The sequence below is a fragment of the Gekko japonicus genome, unplaced genomic scaffold (genome assembly GCF_001447785.1).
Source record: "Gekko japonicus isolate JY-2015 unplaced genomic scaffold, Gekko_japonicus_V1.1 scaffold47, whole genome shotgun sequence".
In the NCBI taxonomy this organism is placed as follows: Eukaryota; Metazoa; Chordata; class Lepidosauria; order Squamata; family Gekkonidae; genus Gekko; species Gekko japonicus.
Genome location: NW_015165235.1, coordinates 2,464,886 through 2,489,411, shown reverse-complemented (window position 1 = coordinate 2,489,411; position 24,526 = coordinate 2,464,886). Strand labels below are relative to the sequence as shown.

Sequence of the window (24,526 nt, the reverse complement as noted above, 5' to 3'; positions counted from 1 at the left end):
CTGCTATTTTTCTTACAGAAAACCAAGGCATTTATACTTTTAAATTCCATAAATATGCCCGATAGTTTATTTATATATGCTAACTAAGGTATAAAGGATACATTTTAAGTTGTTAAAATAATTTCAGATTTGATAGGAAAATATTGCATATCCACCCTCCCACCCAAAATTCCTGTGGCCTCAGAATTTTCATAAACTTTACACTTGCACAGTGGTGCTCTACTTTGCCCTGCCAACCCAGTGGTGTGCAGCTGGCAAGGAAAAGCGTGGCAAAACCCATTCCATCTTTTGCCAGCCCAGGCCCAGTGTGGTCTGTGGGGAGGAGCCCAAGTATACCAGCACCCAACTTTGATTTATGCCAGCATAGGCTAAGTGCAGCTAGTGAAGAAGTCCATGGTGCCTCTTTTCTCTCCAGCCAGTTCTTCAGCCCTTCCAACTACAGGGAGAAGAGAACCCTTTCGGCCTCCATCATATGGGCCAAAACTGCCAACGGTGATCAAGAGAAAGGGAGGTAAACATTTCCTGCCCACTCTTTTAAAATTCCATTTATAAACCTTGGTTGTTTCATAAATGAGGGATTCTCTGTTACATTTTCCTAAGTGACACTTGCCGATATTGCAGGACTAGTATTACTCTGAGCCCGCTGGGCCCACAGAAGTGATGCAACAGATGCACCCCGTGCACAAGTCAGAGCGCAATACAGGGTCGTCCCAGTGGAATACCCCCTTTTGTCAGCCAAGCCGAAGCCTGCCAGCATGCAAAAAACGCGCGGCGCTCTTCGTCCCTCACAACAGCACCAAACGAGGAGTGCAGGACCAACGCGGAGGAAGCGCGCCCGTCCCACCGCCTCCCAGAACCGAGGGACGGCCGGGAGGGTGGCGCTCGGATTCCATGGCAACTGCTTGGCAGCCGAGCGCGCGCGCCTAGTCTCCCGACCCCCGTCGTCCTCGCTGCCGCCGCCATGTTGATGCTGGGTCGCGGGGTGGATGCCAGGTAACGGCTGCGCCCGCAGGGCAAGAGGCCCAGGCGCCGCCCCGAGGCTTTCGCCTCCTTCCTTCTCTTACTTCGCCGAGGGCAGGATCCCGCTTAATTGAGACCTGAGGGGCCGCGCCTGGGTTGGGAAAGTTGTTCGCCTCGGGATACCGGCCGGGGGCGGGGGGAGAGCGGGCAGGCGCCTCTCTGGGCACATTTTGCCCCAGTTGGATGTGCTCCAGGAGGGCGGAGGAGTACTGGGAGGGAAGGATGGGGCTGAACGTGCGCCGAGCGGCCTGCCAGGAGCGCAGCCTCGCCGCGTAGGCTCCGTGGCGGAGGGGGGCGCTCTGCGCGTGCTCTGGGTCCTTTTCCTGAGCGTCGCTTTACCTGACAGATTTCGGGCAAGGCCCTAACGAGTCTCGGACCAAGTTAAAGTATGGAGGGAATCGGGAGCCTCTCCCCCAGTCTCTCTGTTGATAAACAGACATACACTCCCCTTGCCGCTGCTGGTTGTGCCTACCGCAAAGGAAGGCAGATGGTGGAAAGTTTTTGTCCTCCGGACTGCCCAACCCCATTCATTTTACGGCCGTTGGGGTGACGGTTATTTATTCCCGCTGCGCTGTGTGCGTGGGTGCATGTGTTTGTATGCCTCCTCGCTCCAAAATTTGTGCGCACACATTTTTTTAAAGATGCTTACAGGAGGCAGGGTTGCCAACTCTGGGTTGGGAAGTTCCAGGAGATTTGGGGTGGAGCTTGGGGAAGGCAGGATTTGGGGAAGGGTGCGACCTCAGCAGGGTATAATCCTGTAGATAAAGTCCGCCCTCGAAAGCAGCCATTTTCTCCAGGGGAACTGATCTCTCTGGTCTGGAGATCACTGTAATTCTTTAGGACCCACAACCAATACAGATCATTACCATGGTTGTGAATTCAGACTTGAGGTGTGTGTGTGTGTGTGTGTTGAATCCCCAGAATAAATAAAGGCAATTATTTAGAAGGTAATCCCATTGATTTCAGGAGTACTTCTACTATTCATGATCATAAATATCAGAGGTTCACTGCTGAATCATCAGACCAGTAGTCCATCTAGTTCAGCATCCTTTTTGTGGAGTGGTTATCCTGCAAGGCTAACCGACAGGACATAAAGTTCAAGACCTTTCCCTTATGTTGCCTTCTAGCAGTGCTATTCAGAGGCTTGCTCCCTCTGGTTGTGGAGATCTTTAGTTCCTTTAGCTATTTAGGATCTTGGTGCTGGGATGGAAAAGGCATTTCTGCTACCTGTAGCCCTTAATTTATGCCACCGTGCTGACCTCCAAATTGGAAGACAAGGAGCTACTGTGTGTGGTGATCTACATGTGGGGGTCCTTTTGTGTGATAATACAGAAGCAGTTTCTGGATAGGAAGAACATAACAAGTTACTGCCATGAACCAAGAGGACAGGCGGGATATAAATATTTTAATTAATAAATAAGTGGCCATCATTAGATTCCAGAGTTTGTTTCTTCTGTCCATGAATGTCTGAGCCGTAGGGGTTGGTCCAGAAAACAGAAAATTGGACTTTGGTCTGGGAGGCCTGCTGGAAAATTCAGCTTGTACCATAGACAAGCCTCAACAAAATGTGTAAAGTGCATTCTAAATGTAAAATAATCTATAATATTTAAACAGTTGTATACTATGAACATTTGGGAAATCCTGTCTCACCCTCTCACACATAATCAGTGTTCCCTCTAAACTGAGTTAGCTCACAGTTTTTTAGCCTCCAGCTCACACATTTTTGTCTTAGCTCAGAACAAACTAATTTATGCAGTAGCCAAATAGCTCGCTCACAGCTTTAATGCCAGTAGCTCACAAAGTAGAATTTTTGCTCACAAGACTCCACAGCTTAGAGGGAGCATTGCATACGCCCACCCATTACTGTATAATACAAGACCTGGGGTCCAAGGCTAGTTATTTATTGCTCATGTAGCCCTAAACCTTAGCAACCTAGTGCTACAGAGCAATTTCCATATAAAAATGACTGCTGAGATTGCAGCAAGTTGTATGTGACTCCCCCGCAAGAGCCCAGCACCCTCTTGCTATTGTAGTATGTTGTTCACCCTCCCTGCAGGTCCCCTATCTAATCTCCATGTATAGGTACTATACATAACCCCCAAGTGTCACTCACCTATCCTCAACATTCCTTGGTTCCTGGAGAGTAATGAGCTTTTCTGCGTCCCCAGGGAGTCCCTCAATACAGTTGTGTGAAACTGCTGGACTTTAGAGCAAGATGCATAGCATCCTTATTATATAGCCCTAACACTAAAGAGTCTTTCTGGCAGGGTAGCTGTGTTGGTCTGAATCAGCAGAACAAAGTTTGAGTCCAGTGGCACCTTTAAGACCAACAAAGGTTTATTCACAGTATAAGCTTTCTTGTGCGAGTACACTTCATCAGATACAGTGGAACAGAGTCTTGTGCTGTAGCCCCATCACTTAGTATTGCTGAATGCTGAGGGTCAGTGCTAGGGGAACAAAGCTTGTTTATGGAGCCCCAAACCTGAGTGGTACAATCAGGATATCACAAGTGTCTCAGCATGCATTCCCCCATCCTATTTTCTCCTAGTCCAGAATATTTAAAACTGTTAGGGGCTGTAAGTAACTTAAAGAGGGGGAGATACTTAATATAAAAAGGCCAAGTTCTTAAAAGATTTTGCAGACTGGCCCCTTCCCTTTCCTCACCTGACACACAATTGCCCTCAGTAGGCAGCATCTCATGGAGGGCAGTGAGCACACTGTTCTGATTAGACCATCTTTTACCAAGCAGTATTTTTCTGAATACCCAGGGAACCTTCAAGTATGCAGAAATCCCTCCTTTGCTTGTGGTTGTATAAAAAGTATTGTGCACTCATGCAGCAGCATCTGGCAAGCTTGTGAAACTATGTGTAAGTCAGTGTGGAAGTTATGGCGGGACCAGTCACCAGTCCTCTATTTGATGCCTGTGCTTCAGAATGTACTTTAGAGTCACATTAGTTTATTAACATATGTGTTGTTTTATACGGTAAATGCACACTGCCTTTGAAAAGGGAAATAGATATGGGAATTCCCCAGAAAACATAGCCCTCAGTAGTTTCCATGCTATATTATCTAAAGCTAAATCCTACTGAATGCAGGCTTAACCTAAGAAGTGCCTTGCTGGATCGAACCAGTGGTCCATCCAGCCAAGCATCCTCACAGTGACTAGCCAGTTACCACAGAAGACCAACAACAGGCATAGAGGCAAAAGCCTTCCTCTGAGTGAAAATGCTGGCAGCATCCAACTCCACATATTACACCTGGAGCTCCCTGGGGAAAGTGAAAGACAGACATTTAATTGATAACAGCAAGTACTAGGTTGGAGTCCACAGATCCATTCTGCTTGAAGAGCCTCTTCCATATAGGAAAGGATCTAGGAACAGATCCACAGGATCTAAACAAGTGATTTAGATTTCACTTAGGAAAAGGACTTCCTTATTCTTAGAGTGATGCTATATTAAGTGTTTCCTACTTTGAGCTCTTGTGAGAATTTAAAACTAAATCAGTTGTGTTTCTCCCCCCCCCCCAGCTTAAGATCACAACATTAGCTGTAGTGTTTTTTAAATTGTGGTTTGTGTCAACCCAGTCTGACTTTATCACATTCCCTTCTTTCTCTCTCTCTAGGGACAATCAGACTAGACAAATACGGGATGCTGTGTCAAATGTGGAAAAACATTTTGGTGAACTGTGCCAAATATTTGCAGCATATGTACGAAAAACAGCCAGACTGCGAGACAAAGCAGATCTCCTGGTAAATGAGATACATGTTTATGCTGCAACAGAAACACCAAATTTAAAGCTTGGATTAAAAAATTTTGCATCTGAATTTTCCAAACTTCAAGATTACCGCCAGGCTGAGGTATAAAATTTAGCTTGTACACTTTATGCTTTAATATTGATATATTAAAATATAGACCATCTCCATTATTAGCACACTTCACTTTATCCATTTTGAGTAAAAATAAATACTATGGGCTTGGCAAATGCGCTTTTTCTGGCAAATGTCTGTGGGTGTTTACAATTTGCACAAACTGGGAAAGCATTTGATATGACTGTGGGGGCGAGATTTGATCTCGGTGGGCATTATCCAATGCAGGCTCAAAAGTAGGCATCCTTGCCAGTAACATAATAAGCAGTTTGTTGTCCATGCTGATGCCGTTGTTCATCCCTTTCTGTGTATTGCTTCTCCCTTTCCCCACATTCTGGCCTGATCTGAGTATAGCTGTGTTTCTTGCTCTTGTAGTTTCTGAGGGGCTAAGGCTAGAAGGAAGGAACTTGGCCTTGTATATGCTTCTCTGGATTGTGCCCTGCAGCGCTGAGTTTTTCTCTCAAAAGGAAAAGTGTTACCATTTTTGGACTTACTTAGATGCAAATGGTGCTTGTCAATAGCGAATGACAAATTTCAAGGCAGACACGAGGGTCTAGGCAAGGTTTTCAGTGATCAGGAGGAAGAGCTAGAGTATCCTGCATGATTCCAGTATTTCTTCTACGACTCCTGTCATTACTTTTACCAGGCATGTATTTATTAAGCACTTAATACATTATAGTGCTATAAAGAATAGAATAGACCTTGCTGTAACAGTTCATAATGTCATTGATAAGATACAAAATGAAGAAGGGATAGCAAAGAAAGAGGAAATAACCATGTGCAAAATACAAAATACTATGTAAATGAAACAATGTAATGGCCAGTGCAGGAGACAGTTCTGGGAGGGGTGGATACAAATTGTGATTCCTCTTAGTCTAGGCGGATGGAGGGAATCATTGCCTTTTTTCTATCTTTGAGACAGCTGCTGATAGTCACGTTTTCACAGCCTAGTGTCAGCCCAGCCTCTTCTCTGCTTATTTTCTTCCCATCCTCATGCCTTGCCAGAAAGTCCTGTCTTTGAAAACATATCTTATGTAATTTTAATGAGCTCTATTGGTCAACTAAGGTTTGAGCAAATTTAGAATCCAGTGGCACCTTTAAGACCAACAAAGGTTTATCCAAGCCTTAGTGTGCATGCACACTTTATCGAATACATTAGAATGGCAGGGAATGTTCAGACTTATAGCCAGAGAATGAACAGCAAATTAACATGTAACATGATGATGTTCGAGATATGCAAAGTGACACTAAATAACAAGTTAAGGTTATAAGGTCAACAGTTGTAAAGCACTAAATATGTCAGACTAGCAGATGAATGTCTAAAGGTGTCTTTTCTAATTCTGGGAAGTGACTGGAAATCTTCATTCTCTCCTCTCAAGGTACGAAGGTCTCTTGACCCTACAGTTTAGTTGATGGAGGCCAATTTTAATGGGAGGGAGAGCTGATTGCAAACTTGAGATTATTGATTCCAATGTATTACTGAAACAGAATAAGGAAATACGAAATATTTCCTTCTGACAATAAGTAATTGTGTTTGCTAAATTTTAGCCATACCTTCTTTGGAGTCTCAAAAATGCAGTTATGCTGGTGTTTGGGTGATATGGCAACTGTATTTCCTTTTAATCTCTCAGTTAAAGCATATGATTAATTAACTATTTTAAGGCAAGTAAAGTGCAGATCCTGTACTGACCTGGATAGCCCAATCTGAGAAGGTAAGCAGGGTCAGCTCTGACTAGTATTTAGATGGGAGACCTCCAAGGAATACAAGTCATGATGCGGGGAGGCCTTGCCTTAAAAACCCTATGGCAGAGGTGTTGAACATAAGGCCCAGGGGCCGGAACCAGCCCATCCAGGGCTCTAATGCAATCCACGAGCAACTAGTACGAGGGAGGGAATAGGAGACTGCTTGGAGGGAGTGGGGGAAGCCACTCCAATTGTGGCTTCAGCATGGTGGAAGAACCTCGTCTGCAGTAGTCAAGCAGTGTGGGAGCATCTGCCCAATGCTGCACTGCTGGCTCTCCAGTCCACCCATATGAGTTTTCCTTTGCACCCCCCTCTCAGCCCATTGGACCTTGCAGCGAGGATACACCAGCTTGAAGCTTACCAGCTGCTGTCCTTTATACAGTTATATCTCCAGTACCCAGCATTACAATTTATGACACACATGGCCTGATCCAACAGAGTGACATTTATGTCAGATCCAGCCCTCATAACAAATGAGTTCGACAACCCTGCCCTATGGGTTTCGCCATAAGTCAGCTGTGACTTGATGGCAAAAAAAAAAGCACAGATTAAATTTGTACAGTAGTTTACAATCTGGATATCCTTACTACTCAATCTGAGGTGCCTCTTTTTGTATTTTTGAACTGCATTTAAGTCAGTGGGACACAGTTTAAAATTTGTAGCCAAAATATACAACTGAGATTATTCTTTATTGCTTTTCTTTATAGGTGGAAAGACTGGAAGCTAAAGTGGTTGAACCCCTGAAATGTTATGGGACCATTGTAAAACTGAAGAGAGTAGGTGGTGGATTTTGTTTTATATTCTTAAGGAATTTCCTTTTCCAGAGGAGAAGCAAGAATAACCAATTTTCTGATATAAGGCAGCAGTGTTACAATAGTATACCAGCTGCAGCCCTTGCTTGAAAGGCCAGCTTTGGCCATGGCTATCTATGCTCTGATCACATCCAGGATAGATTACTGTAATGTGCTGTTAAAGATGATTCAAGAGCTTCAGTTGGCACAACATGTGGCAGCCAGATTACTCACCAGTTCTACCTAGAAGGAACCTATTTTGCCAATCTCAAAGGAAAATGCACTGGCTGCTGTTTGTTTCCAAGGCTAGCTCAAGAGTTCTAGTTATCACCTTTAAACCCCAAGTGGCTTGGGACCACAGTACCTAAAGCAGGTGCCCTGCTTCCTTTTCTTTTTTATATACAAGAAACAGGATTTTCTGAATTGCAGTACTCCAGTTATCAAATGCTTGTGAGTTTTGGGAGTCAGATAAAATATATTTGTTGTACCAGTTTTATTGGCCTTTGTTTCTCCTCTTCCTTCTCGTTGGCAGGATTTTTTTAAAAAATCTGATATTATGTGACTTACCTAATTTCTCTTTTTAATGCTATCCAACATTTTAAAGTATTAATGGTACTGTTTTTAAAACAACATTGAAAAATTCCAATCCTGTCCTTTGTTTTAATGTTTTGTTTGTGTTGGTTATTTTTATGTTTTTGTTTTTTTCATTGTGGGTTCTCCTTTTAACTCCTTGTAAGCTTCCCCAAGAACATATTTGGTTGAGAAGCATATAAAGTAAGTCAATAAGTAAAGTACTTTGTGAAATCAAGAATAGTAATATAACCTTGGAGATTCTGAAACAAATCTGGCTTTTTAACTCATAGCAAACTTCCTTTTTGGAAAGTTAAAAATGCTGCTGTTCCCATGGTGCTGCTGTGCTTAAATAATAAGGTTTTTATTTGACTCAGAAAAACTACTCCGTTTGATTGGAATTATTAACTGAAGATTTACTATATAGATAAGATGGACAAGGTTCAAAGGTGTGGTTTCTTTTCTTTTCCCCCCTCTGTGAGTTAAATATATTATTTGGCCTTTAATCTACACTCTTCTATTCAGAAACTGCAATTTTACATCCTAAGTAAAATCGCTAGCATTTCTTAAAATTCAGAAGAAATCCATATCATGATTCATAAACTGATCTTGATGAAATCATAATATGCCCCAAATAGTGCATAAAATTATATTCTGTTAATATTTGTAAAAGTGGTTTGGCTTGCTGATGATTTATCAGGGAATTCAAATGAGCAAGAAACCATGTTTCAGCTTCTTAAACCTAATTACAGGAGGATCTCAAAGCAGCTTTAACAGCAAAGAACCGAGAAGCCAAACAGTTGTCTCAGCTGGAAAGGACCCGTCAACGTAATCCCTCAGATCGGCACATTATTGTATCCTTTCTAACCTTGAACACAAGAAATAATTATTTAACATTTTTTAAGTGAATAGATATTCTTACTATATAACTATGCTACACATTAGGAAAGCAGAATGAATCAAAAAGTGGGTCTTCTACTAAGAGAAAACTGTTGGGAAGTACACTGACTTATTTTGCTTCCTAAATATGCAGGTTTTTGTAATTTGTAATGCATGTGAATCCATAATACACCAGACAGTCAGAGGCTTGGATCCAGCGCTGAACGTGAGGAAATGTAAACAGCTTTAGTGCTAAGGTTGCCAGGTCCCTCCCGGCAACAGGTGGGGAGGGGGGGGGGACTTACTGAGAACAGCAAAGAGGCCTATCCAATGTACAGCAATGTTTCTACGTCACTGCCCACATGACCTGGAAATGATGTCATCATATCAGGGCAACACTCTGGTATTTGGGCAAAAACTCTTTAGCTTCTGCCATAAGAGTTTTTGCCCAAATACCAGAGCGTTGTCCTGACATCCCACATGTGATGATGTCACTTTCAGGTCATGTAATCAGTGACGTTCACATATCGCAACATGTCAGATGGATCTCCCTCTTTTGGGGGGTAAGTTCCCCCCCTGTCGGCCAGCTGATCAGCAGGGGGGCCTGTCAGAAGGAGGGGGTCTGGCAACCCTTCTTGGTGCAGTTGCACTTGCACAAGATCTTATGCAACACCTATTGCTTTTCTCCTGGTATATCATAGTGTCCCGAAATTGGTTGCACAAGATTTTGATTTAGTGCAAGTGGCTACTGCAGTCAATTTCCTATATTTCTGCTTATGCGAGAGAGTGAGTGCAAACAGATATTTTGCACGGGATCTAACCCAGAAAGATACGAGGAATCCATTGGTTGGATCTTGCCAGCTTCTCCACTGCTGAAAAAGGAAGGAGGGAATTATTTTTGGTCACCAAAAGAAATATGTAGGGGATCATGGCAGCTGAATGGACAAACACCATGTGGAATACGGACTGTAGTAGGGAGGGGAGTTGGGTGACATTGAGTAAAGAAGCTGCCTGGATTAAAACCACTGAGTTGCAGAGAGAAAGATTCAATGTGTGTCTAAAATGTCCAAAGGGGTTTTAGTATTTTCTGTAACTTAAAAATAATTTTTTCCTTCACTGCCAACATCAGTCACAGGTTAGTCTTTTATCTGAGACAAAATATCAAAATAAAATCTTCTAATGCTTATTTTAGATTTTTCATTGCACATTTGTGAATACTGAACAGAAACTGCAATGCCACTGATTGTTTACATCTAAATTATTATAATCCACTGTTGTAATGAAGTGAACAGACATCAGATGTCATCAGCTGCAATCTTATTCAGTTGCTTTCAGCGGAAGTGGGGTTTGAAAAAGCTGTGAACATATATAAACATTTAATGGTCAGCTTTTTTGCTTTGAAAATAAGTTTATTGTTTTAGAAATGCAGTCTTGAGAGGTTGTCACTTTCTTTCTAGTATAGAAGTAGAGTGTTGAAATTCCTTGAGGCAAGAGAGAAATAGCATTGAGTGAGCCCCTAAAATGTCATCTTTAAAGATTGTCTCTTTGTATTTACTGTGGCAATCTCTAGTTTAGATTGCTTCAGTCTTACTTGCTTTCTGTCTTCCATACCTCCCATCTAAAATTTTCTTTCCATTTTATCATAGTCATATTTATCTTCTCTGCAATGTCTCGTAAGTCATTCTTGTTTTGAATCAGCCTGTGGCTCCTAGTCTTAAACCTTTAAGCTAACCTCACACCCAAATGACACTTCATCCAGCATTCCTGACCTTTCTGCTGTGTGATGCACTTCTGGTACCAGCCCACCCTTTCCCCTTTATTTCCTTTATGCTGCTTCTGTGTCTGGACCAACCTCATTTTCTGTCAACCAAACTCCTACCCACCCAGCATCTTTCCAGGACTACCATAATTTCCGATACTCTAAATTGTCTGCTACCACTTGCTTACCTTTCCCAGTTTTGCTACTATCTGCTCTTTATGAACTCCCAAATTCATCCATTTTCAAATTTAAGATCACTTGACATAGATATTCATTCTTTAACATGTGATCACATTTATACTCGGTGAAAGTTTTTCCCTTCTATTGCTTAATATATGGAATAATACATCCATGTGAACTGAAGTATATGGATCAAAGGAATGACAGTTTTTCTGAATGAATCTGGAATACATGTGTGATCTTTTGTGTTTGTGTCCTTTAAAGATGTTAATCCACTATGCAGGAACCTTGCACTTGTATATATCTTCCAGATAATTTTGCTAGATATGCAATTTATAATAATCTTAAAGTAGTGATAACAGTTTATTATCGCAGCCTGTAGCTTTGTGTTTCAGAGCATGGAATTGTAGATGTTAAAAACTGATACTTGGAAGCTTTTCTCCAAGGTCTGACAATTGTATTCACATGCAGTTCCAGGGCAGCCTAACTGGTAGGTTCTAGATTGTACACCATACTAATACATTAACTTGCACAGTAATAAATTGCATTGTTATTTTAAGGCTGAAAGTGAATTACAGAGAGCTTCACTGGATGCTACTAGAACAAGTCGACTGTTGGAGGAAACCATTGACAACTTTGAAAAACAAAAAATAAAAGACATAAAGGTGACTATAGAACTGTATGTAAAATAATCTTGCAAGGGCTCGGAAAATGAGTGCCTTTTTTATAATAAGGAAAACTAATTCTCCCCAGTTGACAGGCATTAGTAGGTAAAATGAAATAAGTCAATTCATATTCAATTTCCAAAGCAGAAAAACTGTGTTTGTGAGGGGGGAAGTGGAATTGGGGACTTTTAGAATTTCAGGATGCCAAACATCCATCCACAGCAAAGCTCTGCATCTTTTTACAAGTAAATATTGAACAGCTTAGCGTATAAATACAAGGCACTATAACAATTAGAACTGGACCATGACATAAATATTAAAATCCACTGATTTTGTTTAGTCCCATCTTTAATTATTACAATTAATGGAGGCTTTGGGACAGATACGGTGATCCTTGAGTCCTTGGCTTGCAGAGCTGAATCTTCCCTCCTCCCCCTTCCCACTGTCAGGGCTCTGGGACCCCCAGGAACAGCACTGGGCAGTTTGTGGGGATCTGCAGTGGCAGGGAAGAAAGCCCAATTCTACGAGCAGAGCACTGCTGCTCATGATCATTGCATCCAACTCATGGCAACCCCTCTGCCCTTCACTAGAAGAAAGTTCATTTGCACCAATGGAATTTTTGTGTATATCTTGAAGGAAATAGCATAAGTAGTTCTATTCAATCAGTGTAGTTTGTGGCATCAGTATAATCAACAAGCATTTAGTAATCCAAACTTTTTGCCTACTGCAAGTTGACATGACTTGGTTTATAACAATCTTATTTTCTGTTCAGTATGTATTTTTTTTCCTCTTCAGTTCTTGTTACCTTTCACTAGAAAAATAAGAAGGCCCACCATTAAGACAAGCTTTTATGCCTGCAAATTTTGACACTTTACCATCTGTGGTCCTTTATGGTAGATTTGCAAATGTCCCCTACCCTGAAAGGACCGGTCTATGTAGTAGCAGGAAAACACACATCTTGCTTAGTTGTGACTTCTACGATAAACTACAGGATGTCCTAATCAGCCCCCTTTTGATCAACAGATACAGTTGTCCAGAAGAGAGACTAGTATCCTTTTATCAGATCTCTGCCCTCATATCACCTTTGCAGTGGCAAGATTTCGCTCTATTTCTATGAGGGTTCGAGAATATAAGGTTAAAGCTCTGGTGGGATGACGATCTTTGTATATTTAAAATCTGTGGTTCCTATGTTGTTGTTTTCTTTTTCAATCTATGCCAGTAAAGGTTTTCATTGACTGAAACAAGAAGGGCTTAAACACCTACTGAACAAGGGATACTATTTAAAAGATACTTTCCTTTTGTAATTTCAAGGGTTACAGTGAATTAGGCTAATACTTTTATACATAGTGACAACTCCAGTTATTTATTATCAGGCTTTTACATCAGAGGAAAAAAGGTTGGCTTGCATGTAATGCTTTTATCTTAATTTGTTTTTAGAACATATTTTCAGAATTTATAGCAATCGAGATGTTATTCCATGGGAAAGCTTTAGAGATTTACACTGCGGCCTACCATGCTATACAAAACATTGATGAGAATGAAGACTTAGAGGTAAGAGCCCAGTTGAACCTCCTACAAAGAGGTACATTTTTAACAGGAAACCTACAGTAGTCCAAATGTAGGTATTTCTGCACAAATACATGTAACCTTTAATTCCAAGGCATGGGGTTTCCCTGATGTAAATGTAGTTATGATGTTGGCATAAAATTAACTGATATAGCCTGACAGTTGGTTTAGATCCAAACCACTTTCCTTCACCTGCTACTGTGAAAACAGAGCCAAGTGTTTACATGGGAAGGCAGACAAATACACTCTTCCCAATACAGTCAGGAAGATGTGCTGCATCCCAAAACATTCAAACAGGTCCCCCAACCTTCAGGAGCAGGTTTTTAGGGAGAATGGGTCACAGGGCTTGCAGTGGGTTTGCTCTTTTGGCGATGATTTGGATTCATTCAGTGGATTAAAGGTTTAGTCACAGGTACAAAAAATAAAGTGTGGGTGAGTAACTGGGTACTCAGATATGAATTGTCTGCACCAAGTGCATTGTCAAACAATCTGAATATTAAAGATCAATAGCTGTGTTATTAATCTTAGAGACTTTAAGGAAAATATGGGATTTTCTGTGATGACTTAAAAATACCCACACTTATAAGTAGATCAAAAAACCCTCAAACTTCAAAACTGCTCGTTTTTTCAAGTCCCATTTGAATGAATCAGACTTATTTCAAGACCTTAGCACTGTCTTTTTATATTAGAAACAGAATGACTGTCAGATGGGTCAGATAGATTTGTACTTGTGAGCTTTTCATGTCCAACATTAAGCAGACCCTAGGGATATCACTCTTGTTTAGAGACTTTTCTGTGGGGATCTGTTCACATAAGTACAGTATTAGTATGGCTTTCACTGGATTGAAAATGACTGCAGAAGTACAAATACCTGTGGAAAAGTATAGAAGTATCTTGAAAGGCAAAACACAGTGTTTAAATCTTAATGTAAGCAAACCTTCTGTACTTGGAGACTGGACCCAACAACACATTATCTGTGAGGAACATGAGTAGAGCTGGAGCTTCATTAATTGCTTGGAGATCATTAGATGAAAGTCCATGTTTTTAAAAAAAAACAAATGGTTTGTCTCTTTGGCAGTGGGAGCCAGATGCTCTGGCTGAACCTGGTCACCCTTTTGCACTAAAATCTATGGGCTCCTGGTTTATGAGTATCAAAGATCCCACTATAAGGTGCAGTGGTGAGCTTCTCATTTAATCTAGTCCCTGTTGGCAGTCAAAGATTAATAGAGTTGGAAGTAGCCACACAGACCATCTAGTCCAACTCCCTGTCCAATGCAGGACCAGCCTAAAGCATGTCTGACAAATATTCATCCAGCCTCTTCTTGAAAGCTGTCAGTGAAGGGGAGCTTACCACCTCCCTAGGCATCCGATTCCACCTTGAACCACTCCGAACGTGAAAACGTTTTTCCTACTATCCAGCCAATACCTTTCTGCATGTAATTTAAACCCGTTGCTTCAGGTCCTATCCTCTGCTGCCAATTGGAACAGCTCCTTGCCCTCATCCAAATGACAGCCTTTCAAATATTTAAAGAGAGCAATCATGTCCCCCCTTCAATCTCCTCTTCTCCAAACTGAACATTCCCAAGGCCCTTAGCCTTTCCTCGTAGGGCTCAGTCTCCAGACCCCTGATCATCTTCGTCACTCTCTTCTGCACCCTCTTGATTTTGTCCACATCCTTTTTGAAGTGAGGCCTCCAGAACTGCACACAGTACTCCAGGTGCGGCCTGACCAAGGCAGTATATAGAGGGGCTATGACCTCCTGCAATTTCGATGCTATGGCTTTTAATATAACCCAAGACTGAATTTGCCTTTTTTGCCACTGCATCACACTGTCTCTCACCCCGAGTCCACTCTTACCCCAACATCTTTTTTGCATACACTACTCCCTAGAAATGTATCCCCCATCCAGTATTTGTGCTTGACATTTTTGTGGCCCCGATGTAATACTGTGCATTTATCTTTGTTGAATTGCATCCTGTTCGCAACTGCCCGCTTCTCCAGAGTATTCGGGTCTTGTTGAATTTTAACTCTATCTTCTTCAGTATTTACTACTTCTCCCAATTTGGTATCATCAGCAGATTTAATGAGTAGCCCTTTTACTCCTTCATCCAGATCATTGATAAAATTATTGAAAAGAACCGGGGGACAAAACCATGCTGACTTCCCCGGATCACTAAGTGGTCCTTCAGATGCTTACAGATCGATTGCTTTAAAATCTGCTCTAATATCTTCCCAGCAATAGAAGTCAGACTGACTGGCCTGTAGTTTCCTGGGTCATCCTTCTTCCATTTCTTAAAGATTGGGATAACATTCGCTCTTCTCCAATCTTGTGGCACATCCCCAGTCCTCCAGGAGGCCTTGAAGATGATGGACAGAGGCTCTTGAAGTTCCTTAGAAAGTTCTTTGAGCACTTTTGGGTGCACACCATTTGACCCAGGGGATTTGTATTCGTCCAGTGCAGCCAGGTGCCTCTCCACAACCTCCCTGTCAATGTCAACTGGACACTCAGGTGTCCTGTCATGTCCTCTACCATCTCTAGATGCGCTCAAGTTCTTCAGGGAGAAAACAGGCAAAAAAGTAATTAAGCCTGTCTGCTTTTTCTCTGTCCTCCACCAGAGTTTCTCCTTTTTTCCCAAAAAGCGGTCCAATTGCCTCTTTTACCTTGCATTTGCTTCTCACATATCTGTAGAAGTTTTTATTGTAGCAAGCCCCCCTGGCCAGATCCAACTCATACTGAGCTTTGGTTTCTTTGATGGCTGATCTGCAGTACCTAGTAACTCATATATTCCTCTTTAGAGGTCTGACCTTCCTTCCATTTCCTTTTTCTCCCTTAGCTTATTCTGGAGCGCTCACGTTCATCCACATCGGTTTCTTGGAGCCCTTACCATGTTTCCATCTTGCTGGAACAGTGAGGGCTTGAGCTCGCAAAAGCTCATATTTGAGAAGAGCCCATCCTTCACTCGCTCCTTTCCCTTCCAGCACACTCCCCCATGGAATGACTCCCATCAAGCCTCTGATTTCATTGAAGTCAGCTCTATGAAAATCTAACCTACAAATCTGGCTACGAACTTCCTTGACACCCCCCCCCCACAGCAACTAGAATTCAAGGAGGACATGGTCACTTCCCCCTAAGGTCCCCACCACCTTCACCCCATTTACCAATTATTCCCTGTTGGTTAATATTAAGTCCAGTATGGCCAAGCCCCTTGTAGCTTCCTCCACCATTTGAAAAAGGAAGATCAGCCAGACAGGTCGGGAAGTTGCGTGATTCTTGTTGCTTTGTTGAGCCTGTCTCCCAGCACACATTGGGGAAGTTGAAGACTCCCATAATGTCTGGATACTCTACCAATCTGTTCAAGGAGGGCAGCATCCATTTCCTGTCCCTGGTCCGGTGGTCTGTAGCAGACTCCAACAACAATACCCTTTGTCCTACCTCCCCTTATTTCCACCCATATACTTTCCACGGGGCTGTCAACCACATTCTCCAGAACTTCCTTACAATCTAGCCCTCTCTTCTAAGTGGCCAGTCAAGCAGTTTGGTATCGATGTTTTAAAATATGATGCATGTTACTTAAATAAGTTAAATTTATATCTAAGAACATCACTTTCTGTTGCAGGTTGAGTTATCTAGTTATTCGAAGTGGAGTTTTCAGACTGTGTCCCTCAGAATTGTTAGGGATTCTTGTTCCTGCATAGGACCCAGTTATTGAGGCATATCATAATTTATTTTTTCGTTCCTTAGCAAGATTAGTAAAGGTGGACAAACGTCCCTTTAAAAAAAAAACACCTTGTCTTCCATTACCCATAATTGCCTATAATATGTGGCTGTAGGCAAATGTATCCCAGATCACATTTATGAAAGCATCCCAGATCTGCCCAGTGTCCCACATGAGCTGCATGTATGCTCTAGAGCCTTCCCCTGAATCCAATGCAATATGCAAAATACTATGGTTACCAATTTGAAAAGGGTTGTTGCGGCAAGAAGTTGAAACCTCTTATCTAAAGTATGTACAACATGAAAATAATTTGTTGCTGAACAGGTGTTCCGGAGCTCTCTCTATCCTCCAGAGCATCAGTCTCGTCTGGACATTGTACGTGCAAATTCAAAGTCTCCTCTCCAGAGAACTGGTTCATCCAAATCTTGCACTGGAATAGTTCAGGTACAATAGAAATATTGACTTGCCTCACCCCAAAGGTTTCAGGATAAACTCTAGATTAGACCCATGGGATCTTGTCTGCCAGGGTAATGGTTCCTCCATTCCAGTTTGCCCCAACATGGCAGAATTTCAGGGGACTCCGTGGGCTGCACCAAGAGGAGGGATTTGGGGAAAATATCATTCTATAAGCCTCACTCCACACATAGCACTTTGGACCCAAGCCAGTAATTTAAAGCAAGAACTTAATTTTTAAAAAAATTCAGATTTGTTAGTCATTACCTCTTACAGCTATGCTTTTTTCCATGTTCTTGTATTAGGGGGTACAGCAATTTTTAAATTTATTTCTATGTATATATTTCCATCACAAGGACAGAATCTAATGTTCAATCAGCAGAAATAGTTTAGGTTTGATATATTTCAATTTTCCCATTGTTTCCCGGAGGGATGTTTTTTTCTCGGTGGCTTCAAAATTTCTGGAAATTTTACATCTCTAGATGTCCAATATGTTTATTAGACACTCATTCTTAGTTTTTGTATTTTCTATGCGTGTTTCACCTAGCCAAATGTTCTGGCTGTCATTCAGACAGATGCCTTATGACTTGAGCAGTACTTCACAGGACATTTCAAAATGCAAGTTTTTGTGTCTACCAGTAGATATAATTTTAAGCAAAACCAGGAAAGTTGTGGGAATAAAACAGAATGTGGTTTCACACTTGAAGTAACTATAGCTTGTGCCTAGTGCCCTTTTAAACTGTGGGTGAAAAAAGTACTTTATCCATACAAAATACCCTTCAAAAGTGAAGAAGGCAGAAAGCAGATCACTACAAAGCATTTGTAAAAATAGTGGGTGCAAATTTGAAAGTGTATTCAATACATACTCTGTGTGTATGTGTGTATGTTTTCTTCTAAAAAAATTGTCATATTCTTTCCCCTCTCCTGCCAGCTCCAGCTGGAACATTCACTGATATCCAGATTTTCATTCTTAAAACTGAGTGTAAAAATGAGTGGACTTACATATCACATGACGATATCACAACTCTTCTCTAAAAGGCCCTTACAGTTCTAATTGACTTAAGGTCTAGGACATAGACTCCCATATAGATGCATCAATAATGCAGCTATCGTAACTGATTTTGAAATCTGTCTTCGGCTAAGACTTTCTCTTCCACATAGGGATTAAAAAAATTCTAAAATTTTGAAGCCGGTGGGGGGACCAAGTTTTTCCCTTTTTTTTTTTTAAAAAAAAGACATTTTGTGGAAAATTGAAATATATACAATTCTTACTGTCCTATCAGAAGTTAAATACTTTAGTTTCCTATAAGCAAAACTGAAAATATACCCAATATTTGAGAGAAAACTGCAAACGGATACCCCCTATGCTACCTTAGTACATGAACCTTAATTTTTGCTATCTGAAAAGTAGAAAACTTAGGAGAAACAGAAAACACGAGCTTTGTGGTAAATGACATAATACATGCTATTTGGTCAGAAAATGGGTCCCACAAAGGGTCAATAATAATAATAATCGCACAAGTAGATGCAGTTCCAGTTAGATGCTGTTTTCTCCCCTCTTTGGCTACTGGTTAGAGAGAGATGAATTCTCAATGAACCTTTCAAAAATTTCCTGAGGTTTTGGTAGTTTCTCCTCCCACCTCCTTCTGATCTTTGTTTCCCTCCAGCACGTAAGGGCATAAGCTACTTATTACCCAGGCTGGGGGGTATATGTGCACAGTAGTTGGAGGGAGAGATGGAAAGACGCATGCCAAAGGGCAACAGAGGTAGTAACACCCTGCATGCTCCCCTCATGATAATTAGGTATTCTAGGTGCAGAAATGCATCTTGTATTTAAGAGTTGTATCTGTTTACAGCATGCACACCTCGTCTTTAAAAGTATTTCATTCTGAAAGAAAATATTTCAGATTTTTTTCTCAGTACTCCCACTTTCCAATTTTTCTGTTGGAAAAATTGGGGAAAAAAGGCCTAAAAAGTTGTTTTCACAAATGTTTTTTTTATTTTCCTGGCACTTCATATCTTTACTCCCACATTGACTTATACAGTAGAAGTTCAGATGGGTAGCCGTGTTGGTCTGAAGCAGAAGAACAAAGTTTGAGTCAAGTAGCACCTTTAAGACCAATAAAGTTTTATTCAAGGTATAAGCTTTCATGTGCATGTACACAAAAGCTTATACCTTGAATAGAACTTTGTTGGTCTTAAAGGTGCCACTTGCCTCAAACTTTGTTCTTCTCTCCTGTACTATTCACAGCACAGCCACTTCAATGGACTAAGTTACTGTCATTCATGAATTGTAAAAGCAGGTTTTTGTATCTGTTTGTAAAAGGACTTTCTACCCTCAAAACTATTTGCATTTTCTTTATCAGTTATCAAGAGCAAGAATAAATGTTAATAAATCAGAGCAGAAAAATGTTAACAACCAGAGTCCACATATCTACCAACAGCAAAGGGCCAGTGCAAACATACCTTATCTGACAATGGTTTTTATTTCTATTCTTGAAGAAAATATTGTAAAAATTAGGTAGTAAAAGAGATTTTCAGAAAAGGCCTTCAGAACAGAATGACTACACTCTGTCCTGTTTTCTCCAAGACTCTGTTACAAAATAAATCTGATTTATTATACTCTGGGTAGCAGATTTCCAAGAATCAGTTTAAAAAGGAAGAAGAGGAGGAGGAGGAAGAGGAGGACTCAGAAACCACAAAGGATGAAAGATAGCTTTAGTAACTGGAAAACCTTTTTTTCGAACTGAAGTACTTGTGTTGATGCTTCATATTAAGACTTTGAGACTATCCATTAAAATTACCATAAAGAATAAGCAACCTTTGGGTTCAATTAACATAATCTTATCTAAACAAGCAGTTCTGTTGTTGGTTGAGTTGTACTAGACCATGGACCCTAATAAAGGCTACATCTTCAGTCTTATAACCTCTACAAGTAAATCACGAACGTCGGTGAAAATGTGTGTCTACAACAATAGTTCTCAACCCACCAGTTGTTCTATAAGAGTACCCAGGTCCTACCACAAGAGAAACAAAAAGCCCACTTATTTCTGACAAGGACATCTATATTTATGAGGATTCTGTTATTACTACTAGCATGCAAAAACATCACAGATGGACAATCCATGATATGGGTGGGAGCAGGCAGCCTTTCATACCTGCAGGTAAACGCTGGGATTGTGGGAGAACAATTTTTTAGTAACTGTTATAAAATCATTGAATCCCACCTGACTACTTCTGTGTTCCACTGGTGGCACACGGACCACCAGTTGAGAACCACTGGTCTACAACACTAACCCACTATAGTGGAAGCAAGCAATCAATGGGTCTGCAAGGGCCTTCATCAAAATTATTCCCAAATTCTTCTTATCCAATATGCCCTATACCCCCAAACCAAATTCTTAGTTGCATCTAGATCAGCTAAAAAGGGCAAATGCAATTTTGGGCTGTATCAACAGAAGTATAGTGTCCAGATCTTGCAAAGTGATTGTTATCGCTTTACTCTGCTCTGGTTAGACCTCACCTAGAGTATTGTGTTTAGTTTTGGGCACCACAATTTAAGAAGGATATGGACAAGCTGGAACATGTCCAGAGTAGGGCAATAGAAGATGGTGAGGACTCTGGAGACCAAGTCCTATGAGGAAAGGTTGAAGGAGCTGGGTATGTTTAGCCTGGAGAGGAGATGACTGATAGGTGATATAATAACCATCTTCAAGTACTTGAAGGGCTGTCACATAGAGGATGATGCGAAGTTTTCTGCTGCCCCTGAAGGTCGGACCAGAACCAACGGGTTGAAATCAAATCAGAAGAGTTTTCAGCTAAACATTAGGAAGAACTTTCTAATAGAGCACTTCCTCAGTGGAACAGACTTCCTCAGGAGGAGGTGGGCTCTCCTTCATTGGAAGTTTTTAAACAGAGGCTAGATGGCCATCACACAGCAATGCTGATTCTTTGAACTTATGCAGATCATGAGAGGGTTGCATCAGTGCTTAGTTCTTGTGGCCCTTTCTTACCCGCCCAGAGAAATGCTGATCGCCACTTTGGGGTCAGGAAGCTATTTTTCTCCAGGCCAGTTTGGCCAGGGATCCTGGAGGGTTTTTTTGCCATCTTCTGAGCATGGTGCAGGGGTCACTGGGGTGTGTGTGGGAGGTAGTTGTGAATTTCCAGTATTGTGCAGGGGGTTGGACTAGATGACCCTGGAGGCCCCTTTCAACTCTACGATTCTATTTTTCTAGCTAAATTCCCTGCAAAAACACAGTTGACCATTATCACTAAACAGTTTTTTCCCCGAGCATAGTTCAGTATTTTACACGAAAGTGCCTTCCACATTACAGAACTAGTGGACAAAAAAATGTTATTTTTACATTCATATGGACACACAATTGACTGTTGTGATGTACGAGTATTTCCCTTGTTATTTCTGCTCATACCAAAATGTACACATTATGTCAGTATTATAAAGACCATTCTTTCTGCCTGATGGTTTGTTTTACTTATTTCTGATTTTACATATACCCTCTTTAGAGGCTATATAAAGCAAGAACTATTGATCCTAAATTGTGACTTGATTATCAACATCCATTTTAGTAACACAAGAGAATATGCAAACATAGGAATGCTTATCCTCAACCTAGTAACACTCCCTTCACCCCACCAGATGCAGAGATACAATATGTCAACACAGGACAGGCAGGATTGGGGTTAAAAGGTGGCCCCCATATCCAACCCTGCATGCACAGAAGATATACAAAGCTTTCCCATGATCCTTTGTTCCATCTTCCATGCACTGGAAAGATTATTCCTGAGGTTGTAAAACCTATGCAGTGACATAGCCATACCAGTCAGTTATAGTGCAACAAAGGGGGAAGGAGGTGAAATTAGCCCTTCCTTCTTATGCCAACAGAGCTAAACTTGCAGAAGACAAGGAAGGAGCAATTTCAGCCTTTCCACTGACCTCCCTCAAATACACAGACAGGCCATATAACCCAAGGAATAATCTTTTCCAGTGATCAGAAGGGTCTGCCAGGATACAAAGCAAGAAAACCAGTGGTCTGTTTGTACAAGGCTGGTTACAGGCCATAGTTAGTTTGGAAACTTTTGTGAGCCTACTTATACATGTCCACAACATAATATATACTAAAGAACAGCAAACCAAAGTAATGGCCAACGGTTGTCAACCCAGAGACTACCGTTTTAGGTTTCACTGATTCCCACTACCCTACCCTTCCTTCCGTCATATGCCTTGTGCACTGGACAGTCTCCTTTTAAAATGCAGATCAAGCAGCCTTTGCCTTATGGAAGACTCCACCCTATAGTGCAGAATTCCCACCATGGTGCCTACCAGTACTTCCTTTGGGGCTTACCAAGCTTTTCAGAAATTGGACAAGGCCACTGTAAGGCAGGGCCTTTTTATTGGTTACTCTCTTTCAAATGAAAGGGTTTTTCAATGGAGGATCAGGGCTGGTAAGCACCCCTTCCTTTGTCAGTGTGTGGTTCCATTCTTCCCAGGTGTGAAGAGGGAGATAATCTGGCTCTGGCAGTCTTCTGGGATTGTGCTCACCACCCTCTCTCAAAAATCAAAAGGTGCCCACAAACTAAAAAAGTTTTGGGATTCCTGCTCTAGTGTCCTCAAAATAATATGTTGAGAACCACCATCACTAACATTTTAAAAGCAAGTTTTAAGCAGAATTGTTGTATTGTCTGTTTATGGCCTATAAACTGATTCTCTAGGGCCCAACTCCCAACCCAAATTCTAATCAATCTCATCCCTTTATTAGAAGATACTCTGTGCTCAATACAACAAGAAACATCCTTATTAATCAGTGTCTTCTAGCCAGAGGCCAGCTGAACAAGGGTGGGAAGGCATCTAGAAAAACCATCAGAGCTGCTCATGGAAACAGGAAAAGATCAGCATTACACAAAAAACTGAACTTCTGATATGCAACTGAAAATTGTTACTGGCTGATACTATGGATGCTGAACACTATCATTCTGTCTCAAAGATGAAATCCTCTGACTGGAAACTAGAGTGAAGACTAGCACCTTTAGATCCAATCTACTGCTTGCTTGGGAGCAATACCCCCTCTAAGCTGTGGAGTCTTGTGAGCTACTAGCATTAAAGCTGTGAGCGAGCGATTTGGCTGCTGCATAAATTAGTTTGCTCTGGCGCTCACTGCTTGGGAGACCATGGATAGCAAAAGGATAGTCCTCTGTCTGCTAGACAGTACAGGAAGAGTATTATCAGGATTCTGCTTTCAAAAGTAAAACAAGACATTGTTAAAGAGCAGCATGCAACATGGGAATGTGTTCTTGAAGACATGAAGTGTAATTGTCCATATCTTGGCCCACATATAACTGTTAAATTCATACTAAGCACATACTAAACCCATTATCCAGCATAACTGACTGTAATGGATGGGGGGGGGGCTGGACAGTTGGGGCAATTGACAAGCTTGCAGATGGTGAGGCTGGGAAAAGTTCCATCAAGCTTCATTAAGCCAGTTAGGTTTGACTTCACAAACCAGGAGGGAAAACATGGCATCTCTTTGATAGGTTAGCGCCTCTCCTCTATTGGCCAAGCTGGACCTTTTAGACTTTTGGGACTCCAGAATCTAAGGCCCAAATTGGTTAACAACCTTCTGACATATATGGGAAGAAATGTGAAAAGAGTCTGTCTGTAGCAGTAGAAAATAGCAGAGTTTAGTAGCGCCTTAAAGGCTAACAAAATTTGTGGCAGGACATGATCTTTTGTGAGCCTCATGACTCTCATAAGCTTGTATTCCACCACAAATTTTGCTAGTCTTTTAAGACACTACTGGGCTCTTGCTCTATTCTCCTTCTCTGTGTGTACGTGAAGCTATGCAGAAGGACCAGCCAATCTGCTTTTACCCATCTGCAAATCCTTGGCAAATGCTCAGGATCTGTAAGTCTCAAATTACATATCTACCATTTTAGCTCTTCTCTTAGTCTTCGTTCTAATACTGGGACTGTATTTACTCTAGTTGTGTACTGTAGAAATAAAGTCAATTTAGTTCAGATGTACTGCCTTGATTCCCACCCACAGCTGTAGCCAGACTCCTCAGCCCTGAACCTGGGGTGGTCTTTCCTGAGAGACACCACAAAATGACCTCTGCACATCCACAAGCAGTGCCCTCATGAAGCCAGGCTTGGCTTAAACAGTGGCTTTTGCTGGGAGGCTAGGAGAACCACATCTTGGCTGAGAAAATTCCAGCCAAGTGAAGACTCCCCAGGCTGACTGTACTGCCAAACATCCTCCATGCAAGTAACCCCCCCCCCATGTCTATCCTGTGAGCTCAGTC

General features: G+C 41.5%; 1 protein-coding gene across 3 annotated transcripts; it reads left to right on the top strand.

The window, feature by feature from the left end:
* The first annotated feature begins 758 nt into the window (after nt 1-758).
* FAM92A1 (family with sequence similarity 92 member A1) lies at nt 759-20,687 on the top strand. 3 transcript variants are annotated; one of them, XM_015409852.1, is made up of 9 exons: nt 759-993; nt 4,642-4,768; nt 7,336-7,404; nt 8,742-8,843; nt 9,998-10,003; nt 11,368-11,472; nt 12,910-13,023; nt 17,079-17,198; nt 19,843-20,687. In XM_015409852.1, exons 1-9 carry the CDS (start codon nt 962-964, stop codon nt 19,921-19,923), a joined length of 756 nt encoding a protein of 251 aa, XP_015265338.1. In that variant the 5' UTR covers nt 759-961; the 3' UTR covers nt 19,924-20,687. The 3 variants fall into 3 exon arrangements, with proteins under 3 accessions (XP_015265338.1, XP_015265337.1, XP_015265336.1); XM_015409851.1 differs by having other exon boundaries at nt 4,642-4,876; XM_015409850.1 differs by having other exon boundaries at nt 4,642-4,876; nt 19,840-20,687.
* The last annotated feature ends 3,839 nt before the right edge of the window (nt 20,688-24,526 follow it).